Source organism: Coturnix japonica, chromosome 17 (assembly GCF_001577835.2).
Source record: "Coturnix japonica isolate 7356 chromosome 17, Coturnix japonica 2.1, whole genome shotgun sequence".
Taxonomy (NCBI): domain Eukaryota; kingdom Metazoa; phylum Chordata; class Aves; order Galliformes; family Phasianidae; genus Coturnix; species Coturnix japonica.
In genome coordinates, this window is record NC_029532.1 from 4,384,613 (window position 1) to 4,406,977 (window position 22,365).

General features: G+C 42.6%; 1 protein-coding gene across 29 annotated transcripts in view; it reads right to left on the reverse strand.

Annotated features, from left to right (window-relative positions):
• FNBP1 (formin binding protein 1) overlaps window positions 1-22,365 on the reverse strand; it is an 82,154-nt gene that overhangs the window by 45,521 nt on the left and 14,268 nt on the right. For 16 of the 29 annotated variants that reach the window (XM_032448179.1, XM_032448177.1, XM_032448202.1 and 13 more), the window contains exons 1-4: window positions 15,695-15,820; window positions 13,062-13,177; window positions 8,575-8,631; window positions 5,880-6,027 (exon numbers count right to left, since the gene is read on the reverse strand). In XM_032448179.1, the coding sequence (XP_032304070.1) occupies window positions 5,880-6,027; window positions 8,575-8,631; window positions 13,062-13,177; window positions 15,695-15,805 (432 nt within the window). In that variant the 5' untranslated portion in view covers window positions 15,806-15,820. Of the gene's footprint in view, window positions 1-5,879; window positions 6,028-8,574; window positions 8,632-13,061; window positions 13,178-15,694; window positions 15,824-17,725; window positions 17,807-22,365 lie in introns of those variants that run through there. The other 13 variants (XM_032448178.1, XM_032448186.1, XM_032448180.1 and 10 more) reach the window with 5 other exon arrangements.

A 22,365-nucleotide genomic window follows, 5' to 3' on the forward strand; every position in this document is an offset into this window, starting at 1 on the left:
ACGGTTAAAAAAGCCTGAGACTCCAGTTAAGTGATGCACTCAGAGTCATACAGGAAGTGTGCAGCTTCCTCCAACCCCACATTATCTTCAACTTCCTCAATCCCATTTCCTTTTACATACGTTAAAACCTTCTGATGCAGCAAAGGCCTTTCAGCTGTTTGGTGTTTGCTTTTTGTTATTTAGTAAACATAAAGATTATTTCCTTCTTGATATGGCTTCAAGATGCACGATTTAAGGATTCTTTTTTTCTTTCCTAATCAAATGAAATAATAATTAGTTATTCTACACACGGTGATTGAGCAAACAGGAACTCAACAAATGATTCAGCAAATGGTATGAAAAACTACCATCCCAGTTAGTCATGCACATTGCAGTAATCAATTTAGAAGAGTTGATATAATACAGACTTCTTTCTTCCTCCAAATTGAACAGCCAAACTGATACACCCTAATCAGGCTTTCCATTTAAAGCCCTTCAGATCACAAGCGAGATACCAAGGTAATGAATCACACTCCAAGCAGCCACTCAGACATTTGCAACAGTGGCGCTGGTTGTTTAAGTGCTGTGGTTTTCTCCGGACTCATTTCTACATTCACAGCACTGGAAATGCAGATGAAAAAGCAGTTCTGGATAAGAAAATAAACAACCATGTGGCAGGTTTAATAAAATCAGTGGTACAACAGGTTACAAAACCTGCACAGAAGAAAATCAAGGGAGCACTTAACTCCTAAACCTTCACTCGCACAGAGACCTGCAAGCATGTAAACTGTTAATAAAATACCATAGGGAAAGGTTTGTTTTTGATAGTGTTCATTTCTTTATCTCCCCAAACCACCTTTTAATCTACACATAAGAGACTTATGCTAGCAATCACCATGCCAACTCTGAGATTTTCCTGAAAACTACTTTATCCAAGTATTAGACCTACTAAATAGCTTAAAAAACAGCAGCAAAGCCCAAGCCACGCTGGCTGTGTGACCACAGCTGTCCTCCTCCCTTATGCACTGAAGTACAATATCCTCAGGATGCTGAGGGTGCTCTGAGCAACAGCCACCCTTGGGTCAGGCGCCTCCATCCATGACTACGGACACTCCAAAGGATCCCAGCTGAAGGAACGTTTTGCTGCAGTACAGTAAAGGAAGCAGAGTTTTAGAAGAGCAGGAAATCCAGGCAACAACAAACTGTACGCCAAGCATTTCATTTCTAAACCAAGCCATACCAGTCGGTGCGCTCTCCTTGTCACTGTGCTGTATTTGTAACAGCTGTGGAGAAATCCTGGCTGCTGCGCAATCAGGACAAAACTCTCATTGACTTTTGTTAGGCTCAGATTTCATCCGTGCCGATGAAAGCCCTGGGAGTAGCTAGAGAGTCACCTACAATAGAGCGCCTGTCACTGCCAACACCACGACAAGAAGGAGCAGAGGGAGATGTTTGCCAAGTTTTCTGGGTACCCACAAGGGCTGATAGAGCCACAGACTCACAGAGCAGACAAGAAAAGCTTGGTAGGAGATGACTTATCTGCTTTCTTTGAGACCCTTTGAGAGAGTTCCAAGAAAAGCAAGATGTACTTCGAAGTATCTTACACAGAGCCACACAATCCAGTCATTTTGCTGAGGAGCTCCTGGGCAGTTTTAAATGAAAGGATTGGCTCAGCCACTCAGAACAGCGGTGTGACAGCAGGGCTGATGGTGCTGGACCAAAACCCAACCACAGCAAATAACTGACTTAAAAATAAAGATCAGAAAAATGTATATGTTATACATAATATAATCAGAAAAACTAATCTAGTTAGTTTATACGCATGGCATGCCGCTCATTTGACAACATCCTGTTGAAGAATTTAAGAGATACACAGTACAAGGCCATTTCATACAGTACAAGGCCATTACATTTCCCCTTCTGTTTTCCACATTCAAACTAGATTACACGAGCAGAAACCAGTTACCTTTGACTTTTTGTAACTGGCATCCTCAGCCGGTAAGGATGGACAATATAAAGTCAGACCCAGCAATTCAGTACATTTCCTCTTCTCTATCAAACTATCTACGCTTTTGGCACAAATGATACTTAAAATAACGACCAGTGACAAAAGCACTGATAGAGATGGAAGTCGGAGAACACTATCTTTTCTTCAATTTCCCCAGCTTAATTTGCAAAAAGCCTTGACAAATGCTTTTCCTTTCCTGACAGCAAAGATAGGAAATAGTCTCTTGAGAATTCTTTGTTTCCAAGAATAACAACCATGGTCTTGAGGTCCTACTGTTCTCATTGGTAATAACGTAGTATAAGACAGTCCTGTGAATGGTGACATGAAACACACACCTATCTTTGCACACTCATCACAGCTTCTTAGTATTGTGATACAGCCTCCTTCTCCTGCGCACTGTCTTCACTCCTGTCTTCAGAGTGACCATTATTCACCTCAACATGCAACTCTGCTGAAACAAGTTCAAATCTAAGCAAAGCTGATGCTAATTCAGCTGCAGTTGTCTCCTGGAGTGGTGAACGCCAAAGGAGTCACAGACTACCAAGATCTATGTTTCTCAGGCTCCAGAGATGACATCAGCTGCACCAGACAAACAGAACGAGCTTATCATGCCTACTTGGAAATGTAAACAGTGACAATAAGGAGCATAAAGCTAGAAGATACCAACAATAATGTCTACAGTAACTTGCAGGTTTGGTGGTCCATTGTCATTTCTAATTTAGACACCCTACTTAAATTAAATACATCTACCCCCATTCATTTGTGTTGTAAACTTTAAGTGGTAACAGAACAAGAGCTGGGGAAAACTCAATTTGAATGTAATCAAACCAAAGTTTGAAGCATGGCAAAGCATTTCCTCTCAACACATCTCTTCCCCTTCCTACCGTCCACTTTGTCTATTGACTTTGCAGTTTCTGGAAGACAGCCTGAAGCACATCCATAGCTCAGATCGGAAAATCCATTGTGCACATGACAGCGCTGTGTTCTGCCATCCTGTTTCATGCTCGCACAGTACAACACTCCATGAGAAATCCTGCTGGAAACCACAGGACTATTAGTAGAACAGGGCACTATTCAGAATGAACCAGTGTGCCAGAATTCCTCCAATTATTTACTTTTCATCAACACCTGAGAGTCTACAAGAAACAGAAAGCTCTCTGACACGTACACCCCCAGTATGAACGCACATGCTCCACTGTGAAGAACCAGACCATTTTTGCCCCTGCGGTATCCATAAGGATGCATTCATTCCCTGCTCTGCTTCTATCCTGACACAAAATGGAATGTATTGACACCAGGTAAATTCTCTCCCAACCACAGGGTCCCAGTGCTGTACCAGCTCAGTCTGCAGCAGAGCTGCTGGCTTCTACTTTACTTTCAGGCTCGATTGTATGGAGCCAGCCGATGCCCAAGGGGAGGTGGAGGTAGAGGTGAAAGCAGAATCAGTAACAAGAGGAATAGTTCATGACTCCCAAATACAAAGTTGATGTGAGAGCAGTGGCTGCCTAGAGACAGGGAGCAGCTGCTGCCAGAGAGGACCGAGTCAGACCCAGTTTGTGAACAGGGTTCTGAGATCAGAATTGTCCCAGAAATGAACGTATCAGTTTCTGTCCAGAGAAATAACAGCACTGAGGGTTTTCCTTAGCTAGAGTTGAGAAAATACCTAAACTGTCTCTCTTGAGGGGCCAGGAACTGAAATTCCAGCTTGAAAACAGCCAGTAAGATCCTTGCTGAAGACGACAATAGCATGCGTTGTCCTAGATCAAGAGACTCCAGAAAGAAGTGAAAGTGAGGAACTGTACTTTTAAAAGTTTCACTTCACTGGAGATCAGGGAAGAACTGAAACAGTACAGGGAGTTGTCCATCTTACACACAGACAGCGTAGGTGGAGAAGAGGCAGGGTGGATGCTTAACTCCAGAGACCACAGGGACAAAACATCACCCAATGCAGGGTTAATGCCAATGGGAGCAATCCTATGGAAGAAGGATGCACAGCAAAACAAAATTGAACTTGTGACAGATGCTCTGTTTTACAGGTGTTCAGAGACTTGAATACTCCATCCAAATGATACAAGAATGAAAAAGAATGGGTCCTCCAGTTCCCTTCTGCAGTCTTAAAGCCAGGAAGGATCACCTTTTACTTACAGCAGCTTCTACATAACAGCTGATTATGTATCAAACAGTGAGCATGAGAGCCCTGCCAGCAACATCTCTAGAAACTCCAAGCTATTCATCAATTTGTATCTCATGAGGTTTTGCCAGAGCATCAGACCTGTGATATTCCCACAACAATCGCTGAGCAGATCCGAGCGTGATTGATGCATTTGTGTTTTATGGTATGAAATATGCCTGAAGGGAAAAGCAATTTCCTTTTCAGACAAGGATACACAATTCACAGTTTATACTCATGTTACAAGAACAAAACAAGCAACCATGACTGACAGCTGCCTTCTGCTAGAAGCTGACTTATCACCAGCAGCAGGTAACCAGACCATCAGATCCTTCCAAATGGATATTAAAGTAATTTGCTTGTCATTCATCCTGTGAGCCAAACTTACAATAAAGCTCTAAAAATAAAGCAAACAAGCAATACAGTTAGCACCTACATTCTTTATAAGATACCAAACCCCTCATAATTACATTTAAAACACCTAATAGTTATTCCAATCACTTCATAAATCCTTGTAATTTAAAAATCAGGTAACAAGATTAGAAGTGACAGGTTAATGCCATGCAGATTGTTTTTTCTTTCATGGCTTTGCATACTGTACAGAGTTCATGCAGAACAAAAGGTCATAGAAATGGCCGAGGTCACTCTCCTGTCCCAGCTATATGTAAAACATGCTGCTGGCCAAATATGCCCCTGAAAGACTACACACCATTCTGCAAATGAAAGACACGTCTGTATATTCCATGGCTCTGCTGACAGACTTATTCTCATATTAAACTTAGGAAAACATGGACATTTTCAGACTCTGATCTCACGAAGCACTTTAATGTACCCCCAATGTCTAGTGGGGTTATTTAGGAATGATTACATTTTTGCTGGACTAGCAAGAGCACTTTTCACCTTCCAGCAGTTCGGCTACTGTATGGAAGTGAGAGATGGATGTGGTCTGATGCTGCCTTGCCTGCTGAACTCCGCTTAGCCATTTTATACCTGGTTTATGAGCATTTTTAACAATAATGCTTACAATCAGTACTTTATGCCCCCTCATTCCAAGGATAGGATTTCAAGGCAAGGGGGAAAAAGCCATCACATCTCAGCTATGTGCCTTTCAGAGCTGGTGACAACAGCTTTAACACTCACGGTGGCAGGCACACAGGTTCATAAAGTACTATTTAAAATGCAGCGCTAACAAATTTTAATTTAAATCCTAATTTTAGCAGTCTTGAAAGTGATGGGTTGAAAGAAAAAGATTCCTCGGTATCACCAAAACAAAGCAGACCCTGCAGTTCTGATTGGAAGTCTGTTTTTAAGAAGGTTTGGTTGATCTGATCTGGTTGAGAAGCAGGGAAACGTGAATCAACTTCCTATTAATTGTCTCAATTGGTTTAGTAATACAGCTTCTCTGTTTATTTCATGCTTCACATGGTGCTGCTGGACTCTTCACTACACAAGCTTTTGGCTTGAGCCTTAAGCACAGATGGATCTCTGACCTTATTTAGCAGGCATTCTCCTGAAGGCGTAGCTGTCTGATTTTATAACATATAATTCAAATGGTTCAGTGATTTGGCCAGGGCACGTAACCCACTTTTTTAATGCCTGGTTTGTTAATAAAGCTCATGTTTATTAACTGCAGATTAATTTTGCTTAACATTGAACTCTACTACCACTAATTATCTGTCTCACATAGCAAGCAATTGTGAATAATAAAAAACATTCCATTACCAATTTCCTCTCTTGTTTCAGCTCCTGCACATAGCGAGTTAACTCTCCAATGATAAGAGAGGTCATGTTCTCTGAAATGACCTCATGCTGTCCGGCATAGTCATTCATTTCATTTAAAGTGGCTAGGAAGGCTCTAGTTGATGTGTACCTGCAGAGGACAAAAATGCATTTTGCTTTTAGTCCCTTTCTTTCCAGAAATACACACAGAAAAGGGAGGTTGAATCCTTCTTAAGCATCTACAATTGCTGCACGAGACTAAATACGGATTAACACAGTTCCACATGAAAGAATTTTTCAAAAGAAAGCCTACCCCAAACACTCACAGTTGTCTGACGAATTAATCTTGATTTAGACAGTCTGACATCGGCTCTTAACATACAGCACTTTCAGAGTGCCAGATGTTTTATCAGCACAGCTCTGGGACTTCACTACGCTAATCTTTACTCACCATTTTGGAGTTACACTCTTCCAAGCCCTACACTCCACAGCACAGAGTCACCACTGTACCCTATGTGGCAAATCCAACCTGTGCAACCAGCCTTTGGTAACACAGTGCAGAAAAGAGAACATTTCCAAGTGCCAGCTGGAGGTAGATTAGCTCTAATTTACTAACATTTCAGAATGATAGTGAGTTTACTGACCACGTGTTCACCATTAACCCATAATTTTATAGTTAAACCTTCCACTGCAAGGTTTATTTTTTTCATATTAGATAATCTCCAGTACAACATTTCATGTATTATTAAAAGGGAGGAATGAACATCTGTGCACACAGTTTCAAAAACAGCAGATTATGTCACTGGCCTATTCAGCAGTGAGCCAACAGAGCTGCATTTAAATTCCTCTGCTTGTGCTGGTCAGCTTGAAGACAGCTGCTCTGAAGCATTGCACTTGTACATACTAGCAAAACTATTAATATTAATAGTAGTCGCCTGCAATAAAAACATCAACAACAGTGAAGATCCAAAGAAAAAAGGGAGAGACTGAGAGGACAAGGAGGAATGGGATGACTGGGGATGAGAGACATCAGAGAAAATAAGAAAAAACACTAGAAAAAATACCTAAGAAAAGAGACCCAAACCAATATAAGCTACATTCATAGTCAAGCTATGGTGCCTCAAGAGACATCCCAGTTGCAAAAGATAGGGGATCAAAGACAGAACTGCAGACCAACAATAAGCTTGAAAACAGGATTTTAGACTATCTCAATGCAGCATCCAAGGCACCCAAAGGCTGCACGACAAACCCCCGAGATGTTATTTAGAGACACAGGGGATGTATGCTGAGGTGAACAGTCCATTTAAAAGGTCAAGGGATACACAGAATCTTCTGTGTCACATCACGAGTCATTTAGCTGCACTATCCTTTTACAACAGATGAAGATGTATTAAAAAAACCTGCAAAACCTAGTAGTAAACTCAAAATTATTGAGTGAATGGTATCAAAATACCATCTATGGTATAGCTGTCCCAAGGCACGTTTCTTCCTAATCCCAAGTACAATGAAAAACAGCCATTGTGCTGGTAATATGAGCTTCCTTGTGTAAATATTACTGTTTTAGGAAACAATAGCATCAATAACTGATTCCCACGCAACGTTACTAAAAATAAATCAAAACTAAAACAAAAAGGCCATTCTCTTGGTTAAGATGAATGACTCAGGTAGCTGTACACAGCAGGTGGAAGGGGGTCCTGACCCAAATATCTAAATTAGTACACAACCAATGAGTCAGATGTGAATCCAAACTCACGTGAAACGTTTCAGATTTCAAGGTCAAGGGTTCAAGTCTGCTGCCAGGCTCTAAGAAAGCAGAGCAGCCTCCTGCAGTGAAGGGCTGCAGGGTCAGAGTGTTCTATGGTGCTTTCCTTCAGAGCTGATGCATTACAAAACACTGAAGTGGGGTAATTTTAGAAGAAGTCAGAGTGCTCTAAGGAAAAGATTACAACTCTGACATGTAGCCTGTCCATTGGGAAGCTTCTCTTCTAGGACGTTCTCCTTAAAGAAAAGCTTTGATCAAGGGAGGGTATGTTTTTAATGGCACTGTGTACTATCATCCATATGCATTTCCAGTGTTACAGAGCAAAGGAGCTGTGCTTTGACACTGCAGTTGCTCTCTGCAAATGCTACTTCAGTCCCTGGCAACCAGGGAGACACAACCTGAGTACCTAAATCAGAAGCAGGTAGCTGGGTGATGCAGCATCCTTTAGTGGCTGCCAGTCAAGTGTTCCTCTATTCCAAGATGCTGCCTGTACAAACTACATCTCCTACCCTTCAAGTGCCACTGACTTCTTTTATGGTGTTATAATATGATCCCTTAAGTAACATACTAATCTGCCTTGTCAGTCCATTTGAGTAATTCAATACTTGTACAGACTGCCCAAGTTTCATGCTAAAATTAACAGCAGCTTCTGCTGCTGCTGGAGCTAATCAGAGTTTGGTCATGCACTTCAAAGAACCAGGACTGAATGGTCTGGCTTGAAAATATTAAGGTATGTAGAAAAAAATAAAAATAAAAGACAGTACTCAGAACATTTAAAGGGAATTGAACAGTTACAGAGCAAATCCAACCTTCCTTCAAACTCCACTTCTTAATAGCAGGAACAACCTCTGTACTGCATTGCCTGACTAGCCAAATCCCAGCAGGTGACAGAGCCTTACCCCCCTTCCTCTATCATGCAGTACAGCATGAACGTACCTGTACTCTTCCTCTTCTTTGGAGTTCTTCTTGGGTTGATATTTCTTTGAAAGATTCCTAAAATTAAAAACAAAGACAATTAAAAATCCCCTTCAGACTAAGTGCATAGTTCTTGTATGCATACAGAAACAGTGATGTTCAGTTTTGGACTGCATTCACCAGCTATCAGCCCTGTTAGAAGCATGGCTGTATTGCAGCAGTACCTGCAGGGCCCATCTCACATCTATGCTTCAGTCTGTGTAACTGCAATAAGTTCTGGACCTGAGAATTTCATAAACTCAAGTCATGAATTCAATGCACCCAAGCTCCAGATCTGCTATAACACAAGTCCCATTCACTCTGTGGCCCTCTCACTGATCCTTAGACACACAGACAAGCTATGAGTGCACCCAGCAGAAGGTGCTATTCCATACCCAAAGCAGCCAGTTCAGTATGGTGCCATTTCCCACAGGTGACACTTGTGACAAAGCAAGTCTGCTCATCTCCTGCAGGATGCTCCCAAGGAAGAGAAGCAATCTTAGTAAAGCTGTGGGAAGCTGTACCAAGATTATAAAATGGGGATCTTGCTGTGATCATTATCTCATGCTGGCAGAAATGTGAAATTTGATTATTCCAATTAGCAGAGATGATTGCATCTCATCACTACATATCCAACTAATGATTCCATTTTAAAATACTGATATGCTTTTCCAGCGATTGTATCTTCAGTAAAGAAGTTGAATATAACTTGGTTAGCTCATCTACCTTATGATATAGCTTTCTTTTTCCTAAAAGTTAAACGTGAGCCCCCAGCCAACAACAAATCAAGGCTTTAAAGGATGCGTACTGTCTGTGTACCACTCAGCACACCCTGCTGATGCTTAAAGCTCAGAATTACAAGGCATACTTGGACTATATCAAACGTAACTCCACACACGTTTTAAACCTGAGAGCTGATAAATCTTACCCAGCAGTTAAGACCTATTCAGTGCTGTAGCACCGGGATCTCCTACACACCAAACTCATCCTTAGTCCTTTATGCCTTCCTGCAGCCTCTGCCACCTCTCAGTGAAATAGGGATCATTTGTTTTAACTTTACAGGTTGCTTTTACTGAATTCAAATGACATTCAACTGGTGTCGATAGAATCATTTTCAGAGGGACTATGAAATGTCACTGGCCTGTATATGGCAAACTCTTTGGAGAACTCCCAGAACGCATCCCATTGAAAAACAAAACACACACTAGTACTAACCCTGCTTTTTCAGGGACGTAACCCAATCCCTGCTGTAAGCTGTTTTTACTGCTAACTGGAAGACAGCAAGCCTTCTTGCCTCACATTTCTTACTCATGTTTTTTTCCCTATGGAATTAAGCATCTGCCCAAACACAGCAATAGGCAGAACGCTGTCAGTCTCACACAGATGTGTTCTTCAAAACATCAGTACTCCTCCTGAGAGGCCCCCAATAAGCATCTCCATTCCAGCCAGTGTCTTCTCTGAAAAGAGGATGCTCTGGAACAAGGAGATTTTCCCTAGTTCTGTGTGCAGCAGTTTCAACTAAACATCAGCACTGCAAGAATTGTGCAAACTGCTCTGCACGATTACAGTAAGTCTTACAAATGCTGTATGCAGCACAGAAAGGCCTCCATAAATCTGCTTAAAGAGGAAAGTGAAAAACAAGGAAACACATTGTAGGCTGCATGGTAAGGTATTTTCACACATATCAAATGCACGCCTCCCTTCAGTATCAGTGTTGTGCCACCCAGTTAATTCTGACATACAAACGACTGTCTTCTGAGCTTCTGAAGGTACAGAAAAGCTGCTGGGCTGGGACAAAAACCAGCAGAAAGTCCACGCTGTCACAGCAAAAGGGTTTAGAAAATATAGTGAGGATTAGCAACTCGAACACCTTATTGATTTCTATGTACCCTGTAATGTACTCAGAAAACATGAACTCTATTTATTTGGATTTAATTATGTTTTTCATCTGCTTTTCCCCCCATTAAAACAGTATGCAAGATTTTAACCAAGATACATACAAAACCAACCCAAAAACAGAAGTGATACTGAATCCAGAAGTGATACTGAATCCATTCAGAGCCAGTATGACTCTCACATGCTGAAGTTCAGTGTGCAGTTCTACAGTGTCATGGCCAGAATATTGGCACTTCCCAGGTTCAAGCTCATAAAGCAATGACCTTCAAATCTAACAGTGATTAAAGAAGCAACTAAGACATAAGAGGACAGATCAGCAATAAAATAGCCATTCAGAAAATATTGTGCCAGCCTGTGCACCTCCCTCTGATTCACAGTTGTTTGCCTTTCATTCAGCATCACTCCTCTGCCCTTCCAGGTTGCTTCTTTGTTCCCTTACTTCCACTTCTTTGACATCCTGTTCTTCCTCCCACATTTATCATACATCAGAGGTTCTTGATTCCTAAAGCATCCTGTCATGCAAGGCATTTTTCTTCGAACCTGTCCTCCTCAGAGCCATCTATCCATCTTCACATTAGACTTCTGGCACTTTCTGATGCCCAGTTTGTGTGCAATCAGCAGTAAGACAAGGACAAGGGTGCACCTCTTTGTCACTGGCGGCAGTGCCCCCCATGCCCACATCCAGCTGAAGTTCAAAACAAAATGCAGCAATAAGTGAGCCCTCCACTGCAGCCCTTTTACACTAAATCAACGTGACACACAAAAGGTTTGCCACAGGCTTGGGGAAATTTATTAAAAGCAGATGTATGATTTATTTTTATTTTTAATGGCCAGAACTGTTTTATCTCAACATTTGACAGGTCTGTTTTGCCTTTTTCCCCTATATACTTCAGACTCTCAGGTGGCTCCAAACAGCTTCAGGGCTCCTCAAAGATGAATGTATTATTTGTCTTTACATCTTATCCATGGGGGAAGGCAAAAATGTAACAATGAGCATGGAATTAAATGTAGAGAAAAAAAATAAATAAATTAGGATTAATCCTAATTTGTTTATTCTGGATTTCTGGGACAGAATAAGAGACAAAACTTAGGGGTTCACAGCCTCTGAACATCTTTACCTGTTACTACCTCCCATTTCCCTTAAACGTATTGTTTATTCACTTGATTTCACAACTATGCACCTTACACCTAAAATTCATCATCCCAAGAAATTCAGAAGTTCAAGGGTATCACTCTCTGTAAGGCAGACTTACTCACACAGATACTATGCTGGGCTTTCCCAGTTTACTCATACTAGTTTCTTTCAGCTCACTCTGCCTTTGTAATTCAACTTCATCTCCATAGGATGTGAGCAATTTGTTCCTGCACAACTCATTTTCAATTTCCTGCTTGTCCATAGCAGATACCCTGGGGAATCCTTGTGGCATTCCCCTGAGAAAGCACATAACCAAAAAGGCAGGGCATTATCAGCTACCAACCCCTAGTAAATAACAGGCCATTGCTCATCTCAGAAGCCATTCTAAAAATAGAAAAGCATCCAAAAAAATCCAGGCTTTTTTTTTCCTTTTTTAATAGACATTGTGCTTTGTGTATACACAGATCAACCAGACACACAGATCTCATTCTTTATCAATACTGAGAAGATGGCAGGAGTCTGAATGCACACAATCATACAGAACAAAAGGTCTGGATGTACTGTAGGGGTCAGGAAGTCCTGTGCTCCCCTCCCCAGTTAGCCACCATTCCCACCACTGCTCCACTCCTTCCCTCTCACACTGTGCAGGTTAAGAGCTCGCCACTGTAGTAGAGTTCCTCATCCCCTTTCTTCTCCATTCACCCAGGATCTGATCTAGTTTTCTGATGCAGGTTTACATACCCTCGTATCCTTATGTACAACCCAAAGTTCATACCAGAAAATACCCAGCAAGAACTTCTAGTAATTTAGCTGCTCAAGATAAACTCACAGGATTTCTGCTCTGTTCGAGGGACCCATTGCAAGAACTTTGGCAAGACTATAAAAGTGTCAAAATACAAATCTTAGGCTGCAATCTGACTCATATACAGACTCAATTTCCAAGTGTTGAGACTGAGTTTCTGGCCTGCAGTTTCTCCAACACTGTTTATGAGCCTGTCAGACAAAATAAAATAAATAAAATTTTATTTAAAAGCTCTAAACTTTGTGTCATATAAAACCATGACACTTTGTTCTATAGCAAGTTACCATTGTTGTGTTGAATTCTTAAACTCTTCAGAGTTTATTTGCAGTCATAGTTTCATGGGAAATATTACAATGCTATGCCACCCAAAGCCCAAGCCTTTAACTATGAGTACATCATGAGTAAGCCCTAGTATGATCCTCAGCCACCCAAATACCTTCTCTGTTACAAAGCACATGAGAGAGACAAAAATACAATGTTAGATTAAACTTTGCATTCAGATCTTTAAACTAAAACTCTTCATCTAACAGCAAACATTATAAACTAAGCAAATTACTACCACAACATGCATTAGCAGATGACTGCAGGCACTGAGCAGAAGCAACTCTAAGTGCAGACCTTTCCATGCCAACTTACCTAAGCTGCTTTGCATAGCTGAGTTCAATCTCTGTTCTTTCTTTGACAAACTTGATGTACTTTTCCAGAACATCGATACCCCACTGCGTGTGCTTCTCTAGATTGTCAAACTGGTCCTGCAAGGAATAATCATAAAAAGAAGTTTAGTCTCACTGAACCAAGGGAACTGGAAATTATTTCCAAAGCACATATCACTTTTTATACCGTTATTAATATTTTCCATTACTGCAGTTAGACATTTTTTAGCAGCACGGGTTCTTATACCAACAGAAATCTTTATCTTAACACAGTCATGCTCTTCAGTTTTCATTTCTAACTCACTTCCATTGCACAAATCCCAGCCCTTTTACCAAACAGTTTTCTAATGTAAACACATAACAAGTGACAAGAAATGGATCCCAAATCTAAGGCCTACACCTAAATAATAACTCTGATATTAGTCTAAGAAATAGATTTATAGCCCAGCTTCGTCAGTGTAATGCTCTCAAATATCATTTGGAACAGGTAGAGCTTAATACAGAACGGGATTGACTTCCCCCTGCAGCCTCATGATTTGTTCTAAAATAAAAGACATGCTAAGAAAAGATGCCACAAAATTACATTAGTTATGTTTACAGCAAGGCTTCTTGTCTGTCGACATTCATATACAGATGCTGCTTTGTTCTTCAGATATTGTTGCCCTCAAAAACACAGTCACACATGTTTCCAATAGAATCTTTTTTTCAATCAAAAACATTCCACAAGCCCGGCTGGGATTTGCAAACGCCAAGAGAAATTAAGCAACTCTAAATCCAAATTAATTATCCAAGGCAACTTATAATTTTGTACTGAGTTAACCTAAATTACCTTTTTCTCTTGTTTTTTAACTTTAGTTACTTCATTTACACTTCCACAGCCATCCATTCCATACAACACTACAGTAATCGATGCTTCCACAACACTGAGCTATATTGCATACTTATCCTTACCAAAATACAACACAAACCAGGCCTTAATATCAGCCTGAAATGCTTGGCAGCTGGCTCCATTATGTATTACAGGGAAAGTAAAGAACAGATTTCGTACATCTGTGGCACAGAGGTTAGATTTGCCGTGTTCTCCAACAATACGAATACAAGGAGGAATTTGGGTCAGATGTTGGGCTACCACAGTGAATGCTCCTGACAGCAGCAGAGCTTCTTTCTGTGCTCTGAAGATCTGCTCTTGTGATTTCCATTTTGCAGGGCTATCATCAAACACTATCAAACCAGTACAAGCCCACTTCCTTAGAGGCACAAAATAACACCGTTACTACAAAGCCTGGTTTATGAATCTGCTGCTTTTAAGCAAATAACCACTCACTGCACTGCAGTATTTCTGGTTCTGGCAGTAAGTTAGATTGGTATCAAGAAAGAAAACTTCAGCTCTGAGAGAAACAATTGCAAGCAGAAGCTGCTGCTTGCCAACAAAACTGCTTTAACTCCTTTTTGAAGAGATGAAAGCCTTGTTACTGGACGAAAACTCGCAAAGCTATCAAGGAAGCAGTTAAAGCAGCAGGCAATAGGCATGGAGTTGGACACACAGACTTGAGCATCACTCTGTTTGCTCTAGTTTAGCATAAGGTTCTGCTTCAAAGCCATGCAGCCAAACCAGACTAGGCTTTAGTTTAAATTACGTCAGTTTTAGTTAACCAAAAAGGCACCAGAGGGGGGGAACAACAGCAAAAGGGCAAGTGTACAAATACCAAAATAGCACAGAGCTTCTAAGCCTTGTGCTCCAGGAGCCACACAAAGTGGTTGAGGGCAACTAAAAAAACCCAAAGGACACAGAATAGAGCCCTGACACCCTGCAGTCACCCTGACACCAAAGGTAACCTCCTTCACTCAAAAAGAGGACACAGATTTTCTGCAGGAAGCGAAGACGTGCATTGAGCCAACACATATTTGCATGTAGACAAATCCTTGTTTAGACAAATCCTTGTTTCAAACAGAATTCACAGCTGGGGAGAACAAAGATGGGGTACACAGAGCTCTGCTCACCCGCAGGGCTGCAGGGAGGAAGCAGTGCTCTGCAATGAGGCAGCTCCTGCTCAGCTTCACATCCACAGCCCTAATGACAGTGACTGTGCTGGCGTCAGGATAGTGCTACAAACACGGCTTCTGCTCCAGAGGTCGTGCAGTTATCCCACGCTCAGCTCTTCCACCATTTACATTATTTAACATAAACACACACACATCAAATAAATAGCCCATAAAGCAGTCCATTACCAACAATTTACATACACTCACACACACTCCCAACTTGTCTCAGGTTGGGGAATCCACGCACTACCCCCACTATGCAAATTAAACCACCCTTATTGCTCACATACACCATAGAAGCGGCAAGAAACTGAACATCTCACTATAACTAAAACCAAAGAGGAAAGGCTGGGATCCCATAAGGATGGGATGACTTTAAGGGAACTCCTGCCCTTAGATAGGACTCAAACAATGCCAAGCACACATGAAGAGCAGGCTCACCCTAGGAAAGCAATCCTGTTGATAGATTTATCTATGCCTGGTGCTTTCCAGAACAAAAACCACCAGCAATACAAACCACCACCACCCAGACTTCTCTCAAAGCATCATTTAGATTAAGGAATGAGAAAAAACCTGAAGGCTGTTCCATGCTGCCGACTCACTCTGCCCTGCGATGCTGTGGATCAATCTGCCAGGCTGCCTCAGGAGCTTCACTTTGTCAGGTCTGGTGAAGGCGAGCTCCATGCTGAGCAGTGCAGAGGTGAACCCGCAGTGATGTGGCTGTCAGACGTCGCTGACCATGTGAACATACTGACTTTCCATTTATATAACCAAGAAACTCATCCTGCACTGAGTGGTAACCAGAACAACTGCGACCAGATAACCCGTGCCCCATAGTGATGTCCTATATTGGGGTCACATATCCTGTTTTCAGCTCTTTTCTGTGTTTCCTAAGGATGAAATATGGTCAGCAAAACTGGGAGCATGAGATTTCAATGGAAAGACATCCACGTCCTCCTCACATCCCCCATGCGCTCAGTGAGCTGAAGGTAGGTACAGCTCTATGCTAAAGCTAATGAAGCACAGGGACAAAAGAGACTATGCCATACTTTGGTTGTAAAGGTAACTTAAGGTGCTTAATGCACTCTCCAACAAAAATACAAGCTCAAAAGAGGACAGAGCATCACTGAGCTGCATGGGAAGCCAAACAGCCAGAGTGCTTTGAGAACTTCATCCCGAAGGCAAAGTGTTTCTGACTTCTTTTCCATCTCCTTTAATTCTCTCCCAGTATTTTTATCGCTGCCCAAAGAACTTCATGCTCATACAGTCTTCCTGAAATTCAGCTGTAAGCTTTTTACACCAACAATGCTTAAAATGGAAATAGTTCTGCCTATTTGCTTCTCCTTGCTTTAACTGCTTCTTTAAGCTGTCAAATTCCCTCACTTCTCAGCTATTCTCCTGATGTTCCACTCCCCAACAAAGCAAAGGCTCTTGGGAAGAAGAAAAATAGCCATGAAATAAAACAAAAACAAAAGGGAAATAAGGAAAGCACAGAAAAGCTCGCTCTCCATTCCTAAGCCGCATAACATGGAGTACAACCAATTATTGAGCAATAACGCAAATGTTATTCCTGTGGTCTTTTGAAGGGAGTGCCTTACGGACCTGATCTCTAGAGAGCTTTCATCTGTTGTGAAATCCTTCAGCTCAGGACTCTTTCAAAACCCAATGATGGCAATGATTTGTCACCAGTGGGCTTTAGCTATAGCAGAAACTCAGGGATGCCCTTGGTCTTCCCCTTGCTGTAACCTCAGGCCTCTGCAGCAAGGCAACGCGTGTGTCTTGGGTAAGCACTTCCCATAAACAGAACAGTTAGTGCCATGGAGTCAAACTGTACCGTACAGCAGAAGCTCTGGGCTTTCAGTTTGGACCAAACATCATTATGTTCTCTGTTCAGATCTGCTGGGATCAGATCTGGGCAGCACTATTTGATGTACCCATAAAGCAGGTGATGCCGTCACTCTTCCCACTGCACCCACAGGTAGCAGCAGTGCCAGGAGCGAGAGCTATAACAGCCAAAACAAAGACAAGCAATGGATGTGCATGGTGCAAATACAGAGCTACCAACAGCAGAACAAAGCCTCTGTATTTAGCATAATCCCACATTTCTAATCCAGCAACATGAGACACGTGATTATTAAAAATTAAAAATGCTTATTAAGAGTTTTCACAGCCTCGCTCTCCAGGGAATCCCATTGCATTTCCTCCAGAGTTACGTATTTACTCACCCTCCTTAGAAGTGCATTTAACAACTTCAGATTTAAGGGGGAAAAAAAGATAGTTGCTGGGACCTTTACAGACTCAGTTCAGTCCCATGTAGTAGCACAATGCTGGTAGAACACAACAGATCCACACAGACCTACAATAAAGCCACATGCAAATGCCACAGCCTTCAGGTAAATGAGTAACTAAAGGAATAGGTGAAGTTCAGGCTGCTCCTGCGAGAGCTCAGAGAAAGCAGAGAGGTGCAGAAATAGGAAAGCAGCAGCGCTTGTTGACTCAGCCAATGCTGAGGAGAGAGAACTTCCCACACCAGCCTTGTCGGCTGCGGTCAGTGAACAAGTGGGAGGTGGGTGCTGTTCACATAGAGGAGCACAGGACACCAACCTGCTTGGTGCAGCACAGATGGGGAGGGCAGACGGCACCGACACAGCGATGGGAAGAGGAGAGCATCTCTCTGTGATCTCTTTTTGGTTTGTGCTCAAACAATGCTGTGCTTTTACCAGCTGATTTGCATGGCTGATGGCAGGATTAGCTCAGCACATCCGGCCCCCCTTAATGAAACTGTTTATGATCGCATTTTGCCTTCCAATTTTCTGTTCGTCCATATTTCATTTTATCTTTCAAGTATTAAATTCTTAGGGGTCTTTCACCTTCAGCAGGCATATTTCTACCTCATGTAAGTTATAAATGCCTCCGAAAACTCAGATTTACTCTCTCACCTCCATTTCCTCCTTATCTCCATTCCTTAAACTCATTTTCATACAGACCAACAGGTTTTTTCTTTTATCTCTTTGGATTCTCCCCAGAATTTGATCCAGATGAGAGAAAGAACCAATATTCCTTGCTGTATTTTAGGGCAACTGAGTGCGATCTAAACAGGAGGGAAAAGAGCCACCAATCAGGTCTGGAAACAGATCATGTTTTATGTTGAAATCTTTTTTATGTTGGTAGATAAACTCACCTCTCATAGTCCTACTTGCTCCAATAAACACTAGCAATTAACTAATCTGCATTTCAGGCTTCAAAGGCTTTCTGCTCTCTGCTGAAGCTGCAAAGCAACCCAAGTTCCAGTACTTACACCAGGTTTACTTGGGGTTTAAAACAACGCTGCCCCACTTCATGAGCACGGCCATGCACAAAGGGTGGCATTGGGGAGGAACCTTGTTAGGGAGACCAACCTCTCCATCCCCACCCAAGCACCACCTTCCACAAACTCAAGAGTGACCCCTCCTGCTAATGAAGCAGAAGTGCTGTCTCACAGACAGGTTTGGGCCGTGCCCTCCTTAACCTGCCTGGACCGGAACTTGGCTAAAGACAAACAGGTACTGAAAGAGAAGTCAGCTGAGCGTACAGCACATGGAGAGCACGACGAAAACTGCAGTCACACAGAGGCCAGGCCAGTTCTTGGAGTATGAGATCATCAGGGCTGATGGAGAACAAGGTGAACTGCAACACTGAACAAGACGAGCTAAAACTCCATGGGTACAACTCCAACTAGAACACGAGCCTGTTGCAATAGCACAGCTCGCCTGCTTGTAGGGGAAGTGATTCAACACCATGCCCAGAGCTCTGCAGCAGTGCAAAACAAGGCTTAGCAAGGTCTGCAAGCAGGGATAGGGCAGCGAGTAGCTCCCGAAGAAGCAGCGTTGGGGATCAGTTGGCACTGGGATACCTCTGCCTGCCGGGTTGCTGGGAGCACAGCCCAGCTGCTCACATTGGTGACCCACTTTGCCACTCATTATGGAAACCTTGCAAAACCCAACACGTGGTTCGCAGCAGGAACCTCCCTGTGCAAGTTCAGCTGCTGCTGGCCAAGTTCTCATAAGCTGAATGCCCAGCTCGCTGCTGAAGCTCAAGCCGTGAGCTGGAAGCACTGGTTTGTGTGAGCTGAGCTGGTGCTGGATTGTGAATGCTATTGATAGGACCAAAAACCAGCTGCCTGAGCCCCAGGGGCCACTCCTGCCACTGCACAGCCATCCCCAGCAAAGCCTACATCAGACAGACCCCAAACTCTGCACCTAAACATCCTGGTGTCAAACTGAGCCTTCTCCTTCCCCTCAGCCTGCTGTACCCTGCAAAGGATGTGGTGAGGTAGAGCTTGCGGTGCTTTGCTAGCAATGGGGCAAGCAGCAGCACGAGCATGCAGGCAGGAAGGAAGGTGAGATGATATGCCACCCGAGAGGATGTGGCTGCTGCAGTGGCTGTGAGATGAGACAGCACAGAGCAATGGTGCCGGGGAGGGAACAGGAGATGTGAAGAGCTGAGCTGGAACAGAGCTGGTGAGCAACAGGTGAGAAACAGCAAGTGAACCAAAGGGAGCCAGACAGAGAGGGACAGCCAGGCTGTCCTCATGCATGCAGAAGTCTAACAGGAAGCCTGGCTTTCTTAGAACAGAGATTGTGTTGTGAAGACCCAGCTGACACACAATGATGAGCATAAGCTCATCTAGTACAGGTAAACATATAGGTGGAGTTCCATTTTCATTCACTGCCAATGAAGGCCAAACTGTGATGGTACGTGCTTGACACCACCCATCTGTTAGCAGTGGGAGTTGCTTCAAATTAGGCTGCATACATCTCTCAGAAGAGGAAACGCTCACCTTACGATGCATCAGAACATCACATTCTTGGAAACGAATATTCTAGTTTTCTTCGAATAGAGAAAACACCTACGGCTCAAAAACATCATTTGCAACGTCCACGGTGCTTTTCATAGATGCCCACACTGCTGCAGCAATTCATTTCCCTCAAATAAGTTTCTACATGTTGAGGTTTGAGGCACCACACGAGCTCACCACAATGAGAACCAGCTGTCACAAAGAGACCGCTCAGCAATGAACACTTCTCTTCAAGCGTACAATTCCACTTATAAAACACACACAAGAAATCCCAAAATGGGACGGAGTTTTGTTTCAAAATACATTATAATGTGCAAATTACAACCCAGAATACAAGACAGCTCTTAAAGATCAAAATAATACCTCAACTATTGCAAGAAGAACGGTCAGAAATACCAACTATATTTAAAGACCATTGTTTAATTTATTTCTGTACACATTCATCTACTTACACTGCAGATACACATGCACATGCTGCTTTTCCTTTTGGTGGTACCAAAGTTGGGTTATTTCTCATTAACATAGGGAAAAAAACAGCAGAATTAAGACCTTAAAACCCAAATAGGTTTCTTCGCTCATTAGCTGAGCAAAGCCTAAATAAAGGCTGATTACAATTAAGTCTTACTGAGGCCCAGAGAAATGATGCTTCTCTATCATTAACATTAATGATACCCGCAAAACTCATTTAAAAAACAAAGAGACAAACCAAACAATGCTAACCTCTTCCTTCTGCTTGTCCTGAGGGAAGAGGACTGGGACAAGGACTGCTGACAGTATCCAGAGCAGCAGACAGAGCTATACTGACCCACGGGGATCCATCCCTCTGTGCGTGTTGTTATAAACAAGAGCTTAGAAAACAGGCAGACTCTGGTGCTCATCCCCTGCTGCTGGGCCAGCATAAATCACGGGCTGCAGACCCGAGCTGCCTCCCAAAGGAGTTGCAGCATGGTAACAAAGCTAAATATATGTTGCTGTTGTTCCAGGAAGGTTTTTCAGTTGACAGTGTTGCAACTTCTCACTCTTCCCCAGCACCATCGTTACCTCGATTTAACACAGCCATTATTTTATTCTCAGTTATTTGAACAAAGGCACTTCTAGCAGTAACTCCCAGTCAACCTCCAGGTGCCTGCCTGTATCTCTGGATTAACTGTTGACTGATTTTCATCCTCTTTTTCTTCCTCCACTCCGTGAATCCCTCCCTCAATATAATACCAGCTGTTAAAATAGAGACTGAGCAACTCTCCTGCCCACACAGCTTTCCCTTTGGGCAGTTGTGTGCTAATTATGAACAACAAACCACACAGCATTGCCACCCATTGCAGGGAGGACTACAATAGAAAAGCAAACAAGCATGCTGATGCATTGGAGGAATAAAAAGACACAGAGAGGCCACCGTGCCCTCGGACAGCAAGTTATATGCAGTTACAATGTTAGGAGCTTATCAATAGGAACTGCACTTAGACCTGGAGCAGCATTTACAGCACACTATGCTCATACAGTCCTTATGGGATGTGTAACTGCAGCACAGAAGAGAAAGATGTTGTAAAGGTGCTGTAATTTTGCACAGCTGGAAGCTGCCACCTCAAATCATTACATGCTTTTCTATGGTTTTTCTTCTGTTTCAATTGGAGCAATGGAGATGTGTAAGGTCAAAAAAGTAAGGTCCCTTTAAATCACATCCACAACCCTTCCTTTTCAGATGAGGTTCAAAAAGCATTTAATATCTTAAATACCACAACATTACAAATACAGTCCTCAATTTATCAAGTGCCACTTCACACTCGGGACCAAATAAGATTACTGCTCTGCCTCAAGTATTCCTATCTGCCACTGCATTCCATTTATAACCCAGAAATTAGACCTGGTGCTTCTGTTCTGACCCAAGGAACAGTCTGCACCCAGAGCAAAGGCTTCTCTATTTACTTCAGAAATTCATATGATTCAGGAAATCTAATGCACTAAGTAGAACGACACTTCCCCTTTTTGCAGGAGGATATGGCATTTTAAATGTCTGTAATGCTACGCATAAACCCAACTGAAATGGGACACAAAGTTCATCACTTCAAAACTGGGGTTTAATACACAGATTTTCTTAAATCCAGTAACAGCCAATGCTTTCTATAGCTATGAAATCAGCAGCCAAGGCATTCAGCTCACATCCTGCCTATTACTTATCTCAGCTTATGGGTGATGAACTCTTTAGAGCAGGGACTAACCCCTGCTCTACAAACTGCACTGTTTCCTTTTGTCTGTATGTCAACAACAGCACTGGTGCAGGCTGATCCTACCTGCATTAAATACTCAAACTTCCAGCTGAATCCCAAGGCGCATCTCCTCCCCTCCCCTGCAAAAGATGAGACCACAGAATCCATCTAAATCTGACAGACTAAATCATGGCCAAACCCAC